Below are 19,689 nucleotides of genomic sequence, written 5' to 3' on the forward strand. Positions count from 1 at the left end.
ATTGTTACTTTGTGTGAACAAGAGAAGTATTCCAGGCATCTCAAAGTGAACCAAAGTGATGTTGTTCGGACATGGAGGAGATACAGAGAGACAGGAACTGTCGATGACATGCCTCACTGAGGCCGCCCAAGGGCTAATACTGCAGTGGATGACCACTACCTACAGATTATGGCTCTGAGGAACCATGACAGCAATGCCACCATGTTGAATAATGCTTTTTGTGGAGACAAGACTTTGTGTTATGACTCAATCTGTGTGCAATAGACTGCATGATACCCAACTACACTCCCAACATCCATGGTGAGGTCCACCTTTGCAACCATGACACCATGCAGCAAGGTACAGATGGGCCCAACAACATGCCGAATGGACCGCTCAGGATTGGCATCACGTTCTCTTCACCAATGAGTGTCGCATATGCCTTCAACCAGATAATCGTAGGAGATGTGTTTGTAGGCAACCTGGTCAGGCTGAATGCCTTAGACACACTGTCCAGCGAGTGCAGCAAGTTGGAGGTACCCTGATGTTTTGGGGTGGCATTATGTGGGACCAAGTATGCTGCTGTTGGTCATGGAAGGTGCTGTAATGGCTGTACGATAAGTGAATGCCATCCTCCGACAGATAGTGCAACCATATCGGCAGCATAATGGTGAGGCATTCATCTTCATGGGTGACAATTCGCGCCCCCATCATGCACATCTTGTGAATGACTTCCTTCAGGATAACAATATTGCTTGACTAGTGGCCAGCATGTTCTCCAGACATGAACCCTACTGAGCATACCTGTGATAGATTGAAAAGGGCTGTTTATGGATGATATGACCCGCCAACTACTCTGAGGATCTATGCCAAATCGCCATTGAGGAGTGGGACAATCTGGACCAACAGTGCCTTGATGAACTTGTGGATAGCATGCCACAACAAATATGGGCATACATCAATGCAAGAGGACCTGCAGCTGGGTATTAGAGGTACTGATGTGTACAGCATTCTGGACCACCACCTCTGAAGGTTTCGCTATATGGTGGTACAACATGGAATGTATGATTTTCATGAGCAATAAAAAGGGTGGAAATGATGTTTATGTTGATCTCTATTCCAATTTTCTGTACAAGTTCTGGAACTCACGGAACCGAGGTGATGCAAAAGTTTTTTTTTTATATGTGTAATTATGTAAAATATGATATAAAATAATAGGTAACTGAATTCTTTAACAATGTTAGGCTAGTTGAAGATTTGTTGGTTTCCATGTTTTATATAATAAGCAATTATAACTTCACTAGCTGGTTTGAAGTGTAGATGTGGGCATTTAGGATTGGAAGAGGTGAAGCCAAATAGAAGAGACTTGTACCCAGCAATAATGATAGTACACTGTTCTAGAAAAGATAACTGCTGTTAACTTTCTATTTATTATTATTATTAACACTTGGATCAAAATGTTACTACTTATATAAAATGTAAAAGGGCAAAACTCTTTTTAGAGGTTTTTCGTGTCAGGAAGTTTTAATTTATTCCTTCACTAAAATGAGATATTATAAAGCCGTGCAGTATGTTGTAGCCATGAGAACATGCTACTGGCCATTGAAGTTGCAACACCATGAATGTGACACAAAGGGAATGTCAAATCAGCAAGAAGTATACTACGTATTAGGAACACAGTATATCTGGGTATGCAAATGATTTGCTTTTCTGCACAACCACACAGAGATAGCAATAATGCCATCTACATGCTGTGCATAATTACAGATTTTGCAGAATTTTTATCATTCATAAATCACTTTTGTGTGTTGTATGTCTGTGAGAAGATCATGTTATGGCTGATGTAAGGAGAGATTTTTACCAGCATGTGTCAGGATTTAACAGTTGCAGGATCATTGCACATCAAGGCTGCAGTTTATCATTCTGTGATACTGCTGCTTATGTTGATCAGAATCTCATGATTGTCATGTAAGTATGGAATCAGTGGGTTTAGGAAGTCCATATTCAATGCCATGAATGATCTCCAATGATCCATATGGCTAACAACTGCAAAAAACAACTTACATTTCATCTGACTGGGCAAGATCATAATGCCACCTCACATATCTTATGTCAGGAAATGGACTTGTTTGCAGCAACACATTATCCGCACAGACGATGTGAAGATCTCTAGAGCACCACAGACTATCACCATCATGAGAATTGTTGTGGCTTACCTTGACACAGCAGCAGGAGTTACACTGACAGTGATGTGTTCAATAACAATGCTGAACAAAGGAGTGGCATCAAATCGTCTTTTAAGATGAGTCCCAGGTTTGTATACAAGATCATGATGAGTGTATCTGTGTGTGAAAGCTCCTAGAAGAACAAAAGTTGTCAATTGGTGTTCATCATCATCATACAGCTCTTGTACCTGGTGTGGTGGTACAGAGCATGCCATTAGGTACACACCACCGTCACATCTGATTTGCAGTGTCAGTAATTTAGAAAACAGCTGTTACACTGCCGATGTATTGAGACAGTGGCTGTGCCCTATTTTTGAGGTCTCTATGATGTTACCATTCAACAAAATACCAAAAAGCAATGTTTGTTGCTAATGTTGGTCTTGACCTAGTTCAGCATATGCTTCGGATTTCTCAACCACTGGAAGCTCTTGGTTACGGGTTTCTGAGAGACTAGGCTGTCATCACTTGACAGTCACTATCATTGATTAGCTCTGGCATAGAGTACAAACAGCATGGAAAAATATTACTCATGTCTGTCAACTAAGCTCAGTCGAACTTGAGGCCCAGGTGGATTAGAGCCATTATTGCTGCTAGAGGTGGCACCCCTCTTCACCAAGTTTCTCACCCTGTATGCTTCCATATCATCTACATATCTGTTAGAATATCACCAGCTGCATTAGCAACTTTTTCACCAGAGCTTGATTTACTGAAACCATGACCTGAAATGAGGTTCTCCCTATCTAATACTTTTTCCATAAAATCAAGCATATTTCATCATTCCCTCCTCCCCCTCCCTTCTCTCTCTTTTGCGCGCGCACACACACACACACACACACACACACACACACACACACACAACCACACACACACACACAATATGCAAAAATGCAATTCAGCCAAAAACTCTTCCTCCCTTTACCTGTCTACCTCATCCTCCCACTTCTACCTCTCTATCTCCTTCTCACCACTCTGTCTCTTCATCTCCTCCTCCCCCTCTCTTTGTCCATTTCCTCCACCCCAGCCTTTGACCATCTCCTCTTCTCTCTCTTTCTTTTCATCTCCGCCTCCCCCTATTTTCCGCTTGGCCACTGGCCCTTTATACTTTAGACCTGCCTCATGCATATCCCCCTCCTTGCCTTTCTGTCCATTTCCTCAGCCCCCTCACTCTGTCAATCCTCTCCTCTATCCATCACAATCTGCTCCCCACCATTCTTAACATTTGGAGTCCATGCAGTACAGTTCAATAAAGCAGGCTGATATTACTCCAAGATTAGATTAGATTAGATTTACTTTCATTCCAATTGATCCGTAGTGAGGAGGTCCTCCAGGATGTGGAACATGTCAGAAAAACAACAACACATGACAAATTTTTACAACTAAAACAAAGAAAACTGGCGTTCTACGGATCGGAGCGTGGAATGTCAGATCCCTTAATCGGGCAGGTAGGTTAGAAAATTTAAAAAGGGAGATGGATAGGCTAAAGTTAGATATAGTGGGAATTAGTGAAGTTCGGTGGCAGGAGGAACAAGACTTTTGGTCAGGTGATTACAGGGTTATAAATACAAAATCAAATAGGGGTAATGCAGGAGTAGGTTTAATAATGAATAAAAAAAATAGGAGTGCGGGTTAGCTACTACAAACAGCATAGTGAACGCATTATTGTGGCCAAGATAGACACAAAGCCCATGCCTACTACAGTAGTACAAGTTTATATGCCAACTAGCTCTGCAGATGATGAAGAAATAGATGAAATGTATGACGAGATAAAAGAAATTATTCAGGTAGTGAAGGGAAATGAAAATTTAATAGTGATGGGTGACTGGAATTCGTCAGTAGGAAAAGGGAGAGAAGGAAACATAGTAGGTGAATATGGATTGGGGGGAAGGAATGAAAGAGGAAGCCGCCTTGTAGAATTTTGCACAGAGCATAACTTAATCATAGCTAACACTTGGTTCAAGAATCATGAAAGGAGGCTGTATACATGGAAGAAGCCTGGAGATACTGACAGGTTTCAGATAGATTATATAATGGTAAGACAGAGATTTAGGAACCAGGTATTAAATTGTAAGACATTTCCTGGGGCAGATGTAGATTCTGACCACAATCTATTGGTTATGAACTGCAGATTGAAACTGAAGAAACTGCAAAAAGGTGGGAATTTAAGGAGATGGGACCTGGATAAACTGAAAGAACCAGAGGTTGTAGAGAGTTTCAGGGAGAGCATTAGGGAACAATTGACAGGAATGGGGGAAAGAAATACAGTAGAAGAAGAATGGGTAGCTCTGAGGGATGAAGTGGTGAAGGCAGCAGACGATCAAGTAGGTAAAAAGACGCGGGCTAATAGAAATCCTTGGGTAACAGAAGAAATATTGAATTTAATTGATGAAAGGAGAAAATATAAAAATGCAGTAAATGAAGCAGGCAAAAAGGAATATAAACGTCTCAAAAATGAAATCGACAGGAAGTGCAAAATGGCTAAGCAGGGATGGCTAGAGGACAAATGTAAGGATGTAGAGGCTTGTCTCACTAGGGGTAAGATAGATACTGCATACAGGAAAATTAAAGAGACCTTTGGAGAGAAGAGAACCACTTGTATGAATATCAAGAGCTCAGATGGCAACCCAGTTCTAAGCAAAGAAGGGAAAGCAGAAAGGTGGAAGGAGTATATAGAGGGTTTATACAAGGGCGATGTACTTGAGGACAATATTATGGAAATGGAAGAGGATGTAGATGAAGATGAAATGGGAGATAAGATACTGCGTGAAGAGTTTGACAGAGCACTGAAAGACCTGAGTCAAAACAAGGCCCCGGGAGTAGACAACATTCCATTAGAACTACTGATGGCCTCAGGAGAGCCAGTCATGACAAAACTCTACCATCTGGTGAGCACGATGTATGAGACAGGCGAAATACCCTCAGACTTCAAGAAGAATATAATAATTCCAATCCCAAAGAAAGCAGGTGTTGACAGATGTGAAAGTTACCGGACTATCAGTTTAATAAGTCACAGCTGCAAAATACTAACGCGAATTCTTTACAGACGAATGGAAAAATTGGTAGAAGCTGACCTCGGGGAAGATCAGTTTGGATTCCGTAGAAATGTTGGAACACGTGAGGCAATACTGACCTTACGACTTATCTTGGAAGAAAGATTAAGAAAAGGCAAACCTACGTTTCTAGCATTTGTAGACTTAGAGAAAGCTTTTGACAATGTTGACTGGAATACTCTCTTTCAAATTCTGAAGGTGGCAGGGGTAAAATACAGGGAGCGAAAGGCTATTTACAATTTGTACAGAAACCAGATGGCAGTTATAAGAGTCGAGGGGCATGAAAGGGAAGCAGTGGTTGGGAAAGGAGTGAGACAGGGTTGTAGCCTCTCCCCGATGTTATTCAATCTGTATATTGAGCAAGCAGTAAAGGAAACAAAAGAAAAATTCGGAGTAGGTATTAAAATTCATGGAGAAGAAGTAAAAACTTTGAGGTTCGCCGATGACATTGTAATTCTGTCAGAGACAGCAAAGGACTTGGAAGAGCAGTTGAACGGAATGGACAGTGTCTTGAAAGGAGGATATAAGATGAACATCAACAAAAGCAAAACAAGGATAATGGAATGTAGTCAAATTAAGTCGGGTGATGCTGAGGGAATTAGATTAGGAAATGAGACACTTAAAGTAGTAAAGGAGTTTTGCTATTTAGGGAGTAAAATAACCGATGATGGTCGAAGTAGAGAGGATATAAAATGTAGACTGGCAATGGCAAGGAAAGTGTTTCTCAAGAAGAGAAATTTGTTAACATCGAATAGAGGTTTACTTGTCAGGAAGTCGTTTCTGAAAGTATTTGTATGGAGTGTAGCCATGTATGGAAGTGAGACATGGACGATAACTAGTTTGGACAAGAAGAGAATAGAAGCTTTCGAAATGTGGTGCTACAGAAGAATGCTGAAGATAAGGTGGGTAGATCACGTAACTAATGAGGAGGTATTGAATAGGATTGGGGAGAAGAGAAGTTTGTGGCACAACTTGACTAGAAGAAGGGATCGGTTGGTAGGACATGTTCTGAGGCATTGAGGGATCACAAATTTAGCATTGGAGGGCAGCGTGGAGGGTAAAAATCGTAGAGGGAGACCAAGAGATCAATACACTAAGCAGATTCAGAAGGATGTAGGTTGCAGTAGGAACTGGGAGATGAAGAAGCTTGCACAGGATAGAGTAGCATGGAGAGTTGCATCAAACCAGTCTCAGGACTGAAGACCACAACAACAACAACAACAACAAAACAAATAAGCTAATGTACCATTCCACAGGTCCCAAGTGGAATGATCGTCATTTTTTAATGAACACTAAGAGTCATTTTACAAATACTAATGCACTGAATTTAAAATAAAAAAGTTTTTTATTTATTTATAAGGTAATAAACATGTAATACAACTACTGAAATACTTATTTACAATGAACACATTACTGCACTGAAATGGTGCAGAAGTTAGATTATACTTACTCACAACCACACACACACACACACAGACACAGACACACAAATTTTCAGTGAACACATTACTGCACTGAAATTGTGCAGAAGTTATGTTGTACTTATATACAAATGAGTTGGTTTTACTAAGAAATTCATCAATGGAGTAGAAGGAGTTGGCCACCAATAAATCCTTTAGGCTTCTCTTAAACTGAATTTCATTGGTTGTTAAGCTTTTTATGGCTGCTGGCAAGTTATTGAAAATGTGTGTTCCTGAATAATGCACACCTTTTTGTACAAGACTAAGTGACTAAATCCTTGTGAAGATTATTCTTATTTCTAGTATTGATTCCATGAATTGAGCTGTTGGTTTGAAAAAGTGATATATTTTTAATGACAAATTTCATTAAGGAATAAATATATTGGGAAGCTGTAGTTAGTATCCCTAGCTCCCTAAACAGGCTTCTGCAGGATGTTCTTGAGTTCACACCACATATAATTCTTACTGCACGTTTTTGTGCCCGGAAAACTTTAGCTTGGCTTAATGAATTACCCCAAAAAATAATCCCATATGACATTATGGAATGAAAGTAAGCATAGTATGCCAGCTTTTTCATTTTTATATCCCCTATGTCGGACAAAATTCGCATTGCAAACAGAGATTTGTTAAGACGCTTCAGCAGTTCTGTGGTGTGCTCCTCCCAGTTGAATTTATTATCAAGCTGTAATCCCAAGAATTTAACACTGTCGACTTCTTCTATCTTCTTGTCATCGTATGTTAGACATATAGTCTTGGGACACCCCTTACAAGTTCTGAACTGCATGTAGTGTGTTTTTTCAAAGTTTAGTGACAAAGAATTGGCTAGGAACCAGTGATTAATGTCCACAAATATTTTATTGGCTGATCTTTCTAAGACTACACTTGATTTGCTATTTATTGCAATGTTTGTATCATCGGCAAACAAAACAAACTTGGCATCTGGTAATGTTACTGATGAAAGGTCATTGATATACACCAGGAAAAGTAAGGGCCCCAAAATCGAACCTTGTGGGACACCACATGTAATTAGTTCCCAACATGCCTGTCATACAGAGCAGGCTACACATCAGGGGTTTGAAAATCATTTATTTGTCCTTTATGTACAGGCCGGCACACAAAGCAGATCGATGAAGCAGGCCAGCATGCCAGTCATACAACTTGGCCTACATGTCGGGGTCCTGCAAACCATTTCTTGCCCCCAACATGTAGGCAACCCTGCAAAGCAGGTTGACTTGACATGCAAAGACTGTTCCCAAATAATGTGCCTGTTGTGCAGGACAGCCCATACACCAGGAGGTGAGAGAAAGACATTATTACCCTATCTCCACTCCCATTGGAGCTAGGATATTACAAACCCCACAGTGCTGATACCCATGAGGCCTGCTGTTTCTATGCCAAATTTGGTTGAAATCGATCCATCAGTTTGGAAGGAGATCCAGGACACACATATACACTCTTCTTTATATATACAAAACAGATATCATTACAGGAAGAGCTGCCCCCAAAGCAAATCTCAAATATTGATTTAAATGCAGCCTCTGGCCAGCCTTTTATAGTGGTATGACAGCCAAAAAATTGTTAATAACAATGAGAGGACGTAGCCACAGATTATATACTGGAAACAAATACTACCCTGTTGCAAGAAAATCATGGCCCTAATTCCTGTTTTGCTACATATGCTATCTAGATTCTCCTCCCCTCTGCCACTTCCTCGGAATTTTAAAGGTTGGTATTTGCTCTATAAATTGTGTTTGGTTCTACCATCTACCTGGCTTCAGTTTGTCATAGTTTTTCTGGTCTTGTCCTCCTTTCTCGTTATTTCATTTCCTTGCTTTTCCATTTCATTTCATTAGCTTCCACTCTGTCTGCCATCTTTCCTATAGTCACATTACCCCACCTCCCCAACCCCACCCCTGCTCACAACCACACCACACACACAAACAAAGCAAATTTGTTAGGAATTTAAATTTCAAAAGGCAAATCATGCTTGTCTTTCATCAAGTCAGCCATTGTAACATAGATTTTTTTCTTCTGATTTTAAATAAGTTTCTTTTTTCTGTATTTGATTATGCACAATCAATGATAATTTCTTTTCTCTTAGTGATGCAGCCCTGTTTCTTTGTGTTTATTGAGTTTCAGCATAAAGGAATATTGAACAATGTAATAATACATCAGTGTATAATGGAAATGCACCTATATTGTTTCTCCAGAATTTTGCAACTGCTAAACAAGAGAAAGCTTGAGAAACTGAAGGAACAATGGTGGAATCAGAATCCAGAAAAGAGGAATGACTGTGAGAAACAAGATGATCAATCTGATGGGATTAGTATACAAAATATTGGTAAGTTGTGATACTTTCTCCATGGAACTGTGAATAGTTTTTAAATGTAGTAAATCTTTTAAACACTTAATTTTTTTCCTTAGCTTGATTAAACCATAGTGCCAACAGCTTGGTACAAATTTAAAATAATATACACAGAGAAATTACAATATAAATAGTTTGAACATGATTTTAAATTATTTTACAATTTTCACATACATTCAATACTTACAGCTACAACTACAGACAGAATGGAATGTAAAAAAAAAAGAGAACACAGCAGAGGTTGGGAAGCATATACCTGGAGACCAAAGTGATTGTGTAACCACAGATAGTACACCAAATTTCATATACACGCATTACTGTCTCATGTAAAACAAAAAGGATTTTGTATGTTTGGCAATCTTCATGATACATAAAACAGGAGCACTTGTTGGAAAGGGAACCTTTAGTTTCACAACATTTTGCAGTAAACAGTGTTGTTGTGTTTTTGAAAAACTTCAGAAAAACAACATTTGATTTAGATCTCCTTTCTTCTAACAGTCACAGAAAGGCTTATTCTTGATGCCTATTTAATGCCTATGGGAAGGAGTCAAACTGTGGTTGGTATACACTTGTGCCAAGGTAGTAATCAGCTTCCTGCTCACATGAACATTTTAAAAAGATGATAGATTAACATTTGTAAGAAGGCCAGAAATACTCCCCTCCTTGCCAACTGCATTTTAAGAAACTGATGCTCTGGTTCCCCAAAGCTCATAAATATTTGAAGAAAGTCATTATTTACTATCAAGAGCTGCAATAAAAATTTTTTATTGAGTGGTGTAATAAATCAATGACCCTCTATTTTGGGGCAGTCACATATTTGATTATTTGGTGGTATGTGTCTTACTTATCACCAATTCTAGATTGAATTTCATTACATGTTTCTGAGGACTGCACATAATCAACCTCCAAAGAATTAAATGTATATATTAAAGCAGAATCTTTCCAAGCCAGCAGTCAAATTGTAGGCACTAATTCATGTCCTTCGTAGAGAAGTTTATTCAGCTTGATCATATAACAAGCAGCTATTAATAAGCACAGTTGATTTGGTTCCTATGGCAACCAAAATATTCAAACCCTGCTATGTATCTGTTTGCACTAAGTCTCTGCATGTACAGTATCAGTGTCCATGTGAAATAAAATTATGAAAGTCTTAAAGTCCGTTTGAGCTCTTTCTAATCAGTAAATCCCATCACTTTTCAGTGATGGACAAAGTATAGACCTGTCCTTTCAAAAACTGTGAATTTTATAATAATAATCTCAGCCTGTCATAATGTTATACAACCAAAGATAATTCCTAAGTGTGGGGTATCAGTCAGCACACCCACTGATAATGTGAATAAGTCTATCTCCTCACTCTCAAATACTGTGTAGTGGTTATCATTTCAACTTAAAAAATTTGAGATCAATTTCACACGATCATAATTTTGGATGACCACAGATAGCAATCTATCAATTCTTGAGTGTCAACATTAATTATTATTTTGACTTTATGTACTTGAGTGAATATTAATAATGCTTTGATAGGCCTATATAACTCTCAAAGCACTTCCAGTAGTAATCTCCTGTAAAATAGCTTCACAAACATATATATATTCACTTAAATACTTTAAATGGTTTTATTACTGAGAACATTATCCATTCTATGTCGTGTAAACTTAAAATCAATTATTTAGTATATTGAAGTATTTGTGGATCATGGAGATACTGATCATCCACAACCTCAGTTTGTAATGAATATACATTGTTTCATGTAACACTTTCTTCTTGGGTAGAATGCTGGCCTACCTGCCTATGCAGTTTTCTGAGAAAGCACAACTTTTTTCTTTCTTCATACTTTAGTTTATAGTGCCAACTAAACATTAATATTAATTAGTCTTGTAGTTATTGGTGCACATATTTTCATATAAAAACATGCATGACTCTGTCATGACCCAATATCAGGAGTGTGTCTGACAAAAGTCTTACTTGTGCTCTTTCTACCAGTGAACTGGCAATTTTGTGATTAATTTGGCCTTATAAAGACTGGCACAAGAATAAATTCTTATTCTGTAAACCATATAATGTTTTAAAAATGGCTAGGTTGGATTTTACTGTTTTAGATATTTTAGATACAATACAATAACCAATAGAATGTTTACTCATAAAAATGTTACTGGTTATAAATGTAGAGAAGTACCTGGACACTTATTCTCTCATGATTTAGATAGCTGATGTTACGTATAGGAGTGCCATATTGCAAATCATGGTAAATTATAATCAGTTATTAATTAGAGAGTTAATTATTCAATTTTGTATGTCATATTCTACAGAAAAATTGAAGTAAGAAATTTATGTAGACAAAATTCAGGCCGGCCTCTGTGGCCGAGCGGTTATAGGCGCTTCAGTCTGGAACCGCGCTGCTGCTATGTCACACAAGCTTACCACAGCAGAGTAAATCTGCTATTTCAGAGTATTGCCTTGGCAACAGTCATTCTATGGAATGTAACAACATGGAGATTGTGGCATACAGTTCCAACTAGTGGGATAGTGTTATTGAGGGATTTGTAAAGACTAAATTAGAAAGTTGCTTTATATATAGAGATGGAGATTTTTGCTTAAATTTTGTGTGGAGTTCTGTTCTCTACCTCATTATAAAGCAGAGGTACAGGGTTAATGCTACATCATCCACTGGTTATTATTATTCACCATCAATAACTTCTGACATTGAGCACCTCTTTTGTTGAGTAATGGCAGTAGCATTTATTACTGTGTGCATGTGTTATCTTCCTGCATGTGCTGTGCATACTGATATTTTAAATTTTCTTGGATGGAGTTTTCCTGATGCATTTATGCCTTGAAGCTGGCAGGGTGTGCACCTGTCAAGATATTGTAATTTATCAAACAACATTACCTGGCTCCATTCTCATAAGTTATTTGTATATTTTATACATTGAGAGAAACTTGAACTCCAGCTTTTCTTTTGTTCATGAGTCTAAATGTTTTGTGCTTGGATATACAGGCTGTCTCACCTAACTCTGCCACCTCAAATATCTCTGGAACAACAATAGATATTCAAAAACTGTTTTCACCAGAATGAACGCATAGCAGAGGCTTAGGAAACCAAATACTTTGCAAAATTTTAAAAAGTAAAAAAATTATATTTTCAACACAAACCTGTGCATTTTTAAATAGACACCCCCTATTATTTCATATGCAATCAATAAATAGCATGAAAAATCACAAAAATAATGGTGTCGGTTGCATCACAATATGTCAGTTACATCCCAAGAAATTGCAAAGCAAAGTTGATGCTTGAAATAAATGAAGTGCACAGCTAGCGCACGTCCTGAGACTCAAGCGTACACCTCACGCTGCCTGTGTCAGGGGCTCACATAATGGGAAGGTATGCACAATCCACAAAAATAAACAATAACACATCCAATGCAAAGTTACATTTTTCAAATTGTAAATGTATGTTTATTTTAGTGAAATGACAACTAGAGCTACAATTAGAGATAACACACTTGAACTCACTTTTCTAAACACATTTACTAGTGCCCTGTCACCCACAGAAACTGTATTGTTGTATATTACATCCAGCATAGAAAATACACCCACATCTTGACCGATGAAATTGTGTCATGTCAACATATGTTCTAAGTGTTCTCCATTTGCATCAATACATGTTTGCAGATGGGTAACGAGAGAGTGCTGCACAGATTTTAGAGTTTCTACAGATATTGCCGCACATGTCACAGTAATACAATGTTGCATATCCTCTAATGTCATTGGGGGATCTTGATACACTCTGTCTCTCACTGCATCCCAGAGAAAGAAGTCTAATGGCGGGACCATGCTGGCCATCACACAGTGCCTCCCTGCCCCAACCATCTATCCAGAAAGGTCACATCTAGAACATCTCTGACAACTTTTGCATTGTGTGCAGGACATCCGTCATGTTGGAACCACATTGACAGACGAGTTTCCAATCCTAGATCCTCCATGAGGAGCGCTAGTGTGTGTTGAAGATATGAAGCATATCGCTGTCCATTCAATGTTCCATGGTAAAAATAGTGACCTACAATAAAGTTATCAATGATACAGCACCAAACATTGACACTCCACTGTCATTGATGAATAACTTGGTGAATCGAGTGGTGATTTTGCACAGACCAGTAGTGCATGTTCCACAGATTCACATTACCATGATTTGTAAATGAAGCCTCATCCATAAAAACATATTGCTTAGGAATACTGGATTACCTTACAACTGCTGAAGGGCAAAATGACAGAATGCAATTGGGGATTCAAAGTCATTCCTGTACAGTTTTTGGTGCACTGAGATATGGTACAGATGAAACCAATGCTGATGCAAGATTCTGGACACACTACTGTGGCTGATTCCTACACCTCGTGCAATTTCTCGTACCCAACCTGAGGATTGTGCGCTACAGCAGCCAGAAAAGAAATTTTGTTTCCATTGCCAGTCACTGGCATTGTATGTCGACATTTTGTGGGAGCGCAGCTTCCTTTTTCTGTGAGTGTCTTGCAGATGTTGCCAATGGTTTGACTGACACCGCCGATCTGGATAGTATTCAGCATACAGTGTCACAGCTGCAGTTGCATTTCTGTGACATTCGCCATAAATTAAAATAAAATCTACTTCTGCTTTATTATTGAAGGCCAGTATATTGACTAGATGATGGCAAATGTAACAAGCCACAAGAAAACAGGTTTTAATGTGGCAACATATGTGAATTACGTTACAGTATGAGAGCAGTTCAGCAGACCAGATCAGGAGACTCTTGTTCACTGAAGGTAGAGTGTGTCATGGTAATATTTGTATGTTTACTGCAGGATACGGGTACCAGTGCAGGCAACCCCTGTTCTGAGCACAGTATTACATGTGATACATTATGTTAGAAACTGTGACGCTATTGCTATCCTTTACAAGCCACACATTTCAGAACTTATGAGGTTTAGAAACGTGAAACCAAGTGTGTTACCACTATTTGTACCTCTAGTTGTCATTTCACAACAATAAACATGTGCAGGACATCCATCATTCTGATACCACATTATTTGACACATTATAAGAGGTGGACCAGTTCAAGTAAGGTACAGCTCAAGAAGGGGCTAAACTATCCCCCTTTAAGAGTGCCATAAATGAATTATGGGCCAATGATGTGTTGTCATACACTACCACTCCATACATTAACACTCTACTGACATAGTATGCTACCTGTGTGCTCCATTTATTTCAAGCATCAACTTTCCTTCACAATTTATTGGGATGTAATTGACATATTGTGATGCAACCAATGCCATTATTTTTGTGATTTTTCATGTTATTGATTTCAGATGAAATAATAAGTGGTGTCCATTTAAAAATACACAGGTTTTTGTTGAAAATAGTAATTGTTTACATTTTAAAAGTTCATATGGTATTTGGTTTCCTAAGCCCTTCCGTATGTTCATGCTGGTGAAAACCGTTTTTGAATATCTATTGTTGTTCCAGAGATATTTGAGGTGGCAGAGTTAGGTGAGACACCCGGTATATGTACTAAGTGATGGATTTATTTCTGTTATTTGATCTGTCACTTCTCGAGTCAAGTTTGTGGCTGATAGCAGAATCCAACTGCAACTTTTACGTCATATGTGATTGTTATTCATGCCCATCCCATTACTTATACAAACCTAGTTTCTTATCTATTTGTCACACCACATTCTGTGAAGTTTGTCCTTTTGGCAAACACTTCAGGTTTTCTGGAGATCTTGCTACTATCAAATTATGGCCTTAAACATCTGTTGGTTCCAAATGTCATATGAGTCCCCACAGTTTATTAATGATACTTGAAATCTGAACACTGTTTTAACACTTCTACAATTTGTCACTAATAGTTTCACATTCCCATCTACATGGGGCATTTCTTGACTGTGATATTAGTCTACGTCTACATCTACACTCTGCAAACCACTGTGAGGTGCATGGAAGGGGGTATGTCCCATTGTACCAATTATTAGGTTTCTTCCTATTCCATTCACATATGGAGTGTGGAAAGAATGATTGTTTGAATACCTTTGTGCATGCAGTAATTATTCTAATCTTATCCTCATGATTCCTTTGTGAGTGATATGTAGGATGTTTTAGTGTACTCCTAGAGTGGTCATTTAAATCCTGTCCTTGAATAGTTTATGCTTGTCTTCAAGAGTCTGCCATTTCAGTTCCTTCATTATCACTGTGACACTCTCCCATGGATTAAAGAAACCTGTGACCATTCATGCTGCCATTTTCTGTATACATTCAATATCCCCTCTAATTCCTATCTGTTATGGATCCCACAAACTTGAGCAATATTCTAGAATGGGTCGCACAAGTGATTTGTAAGCAATCTCTTCAGTAGGCTGATTGCACTTCCCCAGTATTCTACCAATAAATTGAATAACCAATAAACTGAAGTCTACCACCTATTTTACCCATGATTGAACCTATGTGATCATTCCATTTCATACCCCTACAAAGTGTTACAACCAGGTATTTGTATGAGTTGGGCAATTCTAACAGACTCATTGGTATTATAGTCATAGGGTACTAAATTTTTTTGTTTTGTGAAGTGCACAGTTCTACATTTCTGAACATTTAGAGCAAGTTGCCAGTTTCTGCACCATGTTGAAATTTTATCAAGATCAGACTGAATATCTATGCAGCTTCTTTCAGATAGTACTTCTTTATAGATAACTGCATAATCTGCAAAACACCATATTTTACTATATTGTCTACAAGGTCATTAATATACAACATGAACGCAAGGGTCCCAACACACTTACCTGAGGCAAACTTAAAGTTACTTCTGCATCTGATAATGGCTCTCCATACAAGATAATATGCTGTGTCCTCCCTACCAAAAAGTCCTCAGTCCAGTCACAAATTTCACTTGATACCCTCTGTAACAATGTTTATCCCTGCTAATCAGAATCACATATTCTTTTTAAAAAAAAGTCCTTATAAGCATTCTGCATACAGGCTGCTAGATTGGTAACAACCTCAGGTGTGTAATGCACCCCAGGTCCACCCAACAGGATCCTGCAGCCCTCAGCCTTGTGGCATAAGTGTAAGAATTCATGTTTAAGTTATCACAAATTGTCAAAGTCTCTGGCCCAGACTTTTAAAGTCGCTCAGAATCAGAGGTTATGAACAACACTAAATATTGCAAACTTCATAAAAACACCTTGGCAAGGCTGGTTGTTTTCACCTTCTCTGTCAGTCGGTGGAAGGAACGAAGCATGACCTCAGAATCCAGGCAATGGGCATCATTTATTTCAGTGTGACAGTGTGAGCAATAACCTTCAGCTGGTTACAAGCTATGCCTCAGTTGCTGATGAGATGTCATTTTAAATAGTCTCTCTCTCTCTCTCTCTCTCTCTCTCTCTCTCTCTCTCTGAGTGCACATGGTTCTCCTTCTCACTCCTTCTCATCACTTGTTGCCATTTCTCAAAGAGATGCCATTAAATGCTGTACATCTGAATTCCTAATGATTAGTAGACCTCACCTCTTCTATCTCTGCTTTGACCTGACCTGGGATGTATATGTGTTTCTGACAGGCTGAGCTATCACATTGTGTCATGTTCACTGTCATACTTGTCGATAAAGAAGATGAATATGAGCTCATACTTTTTTCATGATGACATACTTAAACAAAACATTCTTGATTTATTTGGTGTGTAAGATCCAGATAAAATCAAGCTTTTGGCAAAATCCTTCATCATCTTCATCAGGAACAACTATCTGTTGTGATTGCTGTTATGGTGACCATTTATAGCCAAAAGATAATTTGTGATTGGTCTGTGTGCATCATAAATATGCTATGCTACTGGAGATTGTGTCCATAACTGCAATGGTGATGCAGAACATTTCTCTGTGTCTTCTCAGCATCAAGAGCTTGCTTTCACACACTACTAAGATCATAGCAATTATGGCCATTGTTCTCATTACAATTTCTGTTGCTTTTTGAATACAGAATTCCAGTTTGTAGAAGCATGAACATTATTTCATATACATCAAACATCATTCTGTGTGTTCAGCAGCTACTAGTTTTTCAAGCTTTCAATTTGAGCATCTTGCACTGAACCAAAGACCAGCACCACCTCACAGAGTGGTACACACTGTCATCAATCTCGCAGACAAGAACTTAGGTGAAAGAACCATTTTGGCATTGAATAGGAGGATTGAATTTTGCTCCTATGCATTGCAAATTGCCTATTGTGGAGATTATTATTGGAATGGAAGCTAACAAGTTATCTCTCACAGGATATCACCAATGAGGTAAGACATGTGACAAGTCATATTGAAGCCACAGTCAAACATCAGCCGAGCAGAGAAAGAGGGTCTCCATGCTTTACAGAGATATGAAGATCTAGCTATGCATTCAGCTAAAAAGAAAAATGCCACAGTTATTCTTAATACTACAGAAGATCATAGCAAAGTGTCATTGCTGTTGGAGGATAATACATACAAACGCCTAAAATTTGAGTCTAGTTTCTCATAAAGCAGAACAATGTCAGAGCTGCTGAAGAATTTTGGTCTATCTAATAATGTCTGCAGAACCTCAGAGCTGCTAGACCTCCCAGGCTGTATGGCCTTCCGAAAAGCCACAAAGTAGGCATTTCATTAAGATCTATCATTAGTGTTATTGGTTCTCATACCTAAAGGCTAGGCGAATATCGAACCTGACTAATGACTCCCATAGTTGCTACTGTGGATGTATATTAAAAACTATTACAAGGAAACATCACCAACTTGACCCTCATATTTTAAGGAGAAGAGATCACATTTGCAAGTTATCAGCTTCAGCAAGTGATCCCACATAAAAATCTGGGCTGTAATTTTGATAGTTCACAGTTGTGATCTTCTAAAAATTCAGCTTTTAAACATGTGCACACACCAGATGTCACTCCCTCTCCCCAACTGCAGCTGCTTAATGCTCAAGCATGAAGAACTGTAGAATTAAGTGAGTAAGATGTTTGTGAAATACTGTTTTGACCTTAATAGCATACTTTGTTTATTGTGTCTAAGTGTGCAGTTTCTAAACTGTAGCTGCTGCCAGAGATCTCGTTGCTTTGAACATTTTTATGTGGTGGTTTAAAAATGTGGTGTAAGTGAATGAAATGAATGACTATGTCATTAAATAAGTTGCAGCAGTATTTAATTATTAACATCACTGTTGTGCATTATTTTCTTTGGAATTTGAACTTGACTGGCATGACTAAATTGTACATGATAACTCATTAACTCCATTTCATAATAATTCTTCAGTTGCTTATATTTATTCATATTGATTTTAAGGCATACATAAAGCCACAGAATACTGACACAACAATACTATTAAAATAATATTGAACTTACACTCATCTCTAGAACATTATGACCACTTACCTGTACATCCAATTTCGGCCTGGATAACAGCAGCAGTGCATCATGACATGAAAGCAATGAGGCCTTGGTTGGTCACTGGAGAGAGTTGGCACCACATCTGCACACACAGTTCACCTAATTCCCGTAAATTCCGGGTAGGGGGTGATGAGCTCTGACACCATGTTCAGTTCCATCCCAGTTGTATTCAGTCAGGTTCAGAACTGGTGAGCTGGGAACCAGCACATCAATTGGAACTTGCCCCTGTGTTCCTCAGATCGCTCCATCACACTCCTGGCCCTGTGATGTAACAAATTATCTCGCCAAAAAATGCCACTACCATCAGGAAACATAATCGTCATGAAGGGGTTTTCATGGTCTGCAACAGTGTACAATACTCCTTGGCCATCATGGTGTCTTGTACAAGTTCCACTGGACCCATGGATGCTGACATGAGTGTTCCCCAGAGAATAACAGAGCAGCTGCCAGATTGTCTCCATCTGGCAGTAAAGGTGTCAAGGAGCTGTTCCCCTGGAAGACGATGGATTCGTGCCCTCCCATTGACATGATGAAGAAGGTATCAGGACTCATCAGACCATACAATAATGCTCTGCCATTGCACAAGCATCCAGTGCCAATGGCCATGTGCCCATTTCAGTTGTAGTTGCCAATGTCATGGTGTTAATATTGGCACATGCATGGGTCATTGAATGCAGAGGCTCATTGTTAAGAGTGTTCATTGCACTGTGTGTTCAGACTCTACCACTTGTCCACCTGCTTAGCTGAGTAGTAACATGTTTCCCTACCATGCAGCAGGCCCAGATTTGATTTTTGACTGGGTTGGAGATTTTCTCTGCTCATGGACTGGGTGTTGTGTTGTCATCATCATCATCATCTCATCATCACTGATGTGGAAGCTGCCCACTGTGGCTTTGCCTGAAAATAAAGACTTGCAAGTCAGTGGCCAAACTTCACTAGATGAGACCTCATGACCATCAATGGCACATAATCAATTCATTCTTTTTTCTGCCCAGCATTAAAGTCTGATGTTAGTTTCACCACAGTTCACTGCCTGTATTGTTTTACCAGTCTTCCCAGCCCTTGATGTCAGACATATGTAATGAGGGGTGGCCTCCTAACCACACAATGTCTGGACATGGTTTCACTTTGGTTTTGCCATGTGTTGAAGACACTCACTACAGCACTCCTCAAACAGTGACAAGCT

The 19,689-nt window shown here is 38.8% G+C and overlaps 1 protein-coding gene across 1 annotated transcript in view; it reads left to right on the forward strand.

Moving 5' to 3' along the window:
- Positions 1-19,689, forward strand: part of LOC126183845 (ionotropic receptor 25a) — a 442,093-nt gene that overhangs the window by 388,300 nt on the left and 34,104 nt on the right. Inside the window, exon 16 of the mRNA XM_049926116.1 lies at positions 8,922-9,052. Coding sequence (XP_049782073.1) covers positions 8,922-9,052 — 131 coding nt within the window. The remainder of the gene's footprint in view (positions 1-8,921; positions 9,053-19,689) is intronic.

This window comes from Schistocerca cancellata, chromosome 1, assembly GCF_023864275.1.
Source record: "Schistocerca cancellata isolate TAMUIC-IGC-003103 chromosome 1, iqSchCanc2.1, whole genome shotgun sequence".
NCBI classification, from domain to species: domain Eukaryota; kingdom Metazoa; phylum Arthropoda; class Insecta; order Orthoptera; family Acrididae; genus Schistocerca; species Schistocerca cancellata.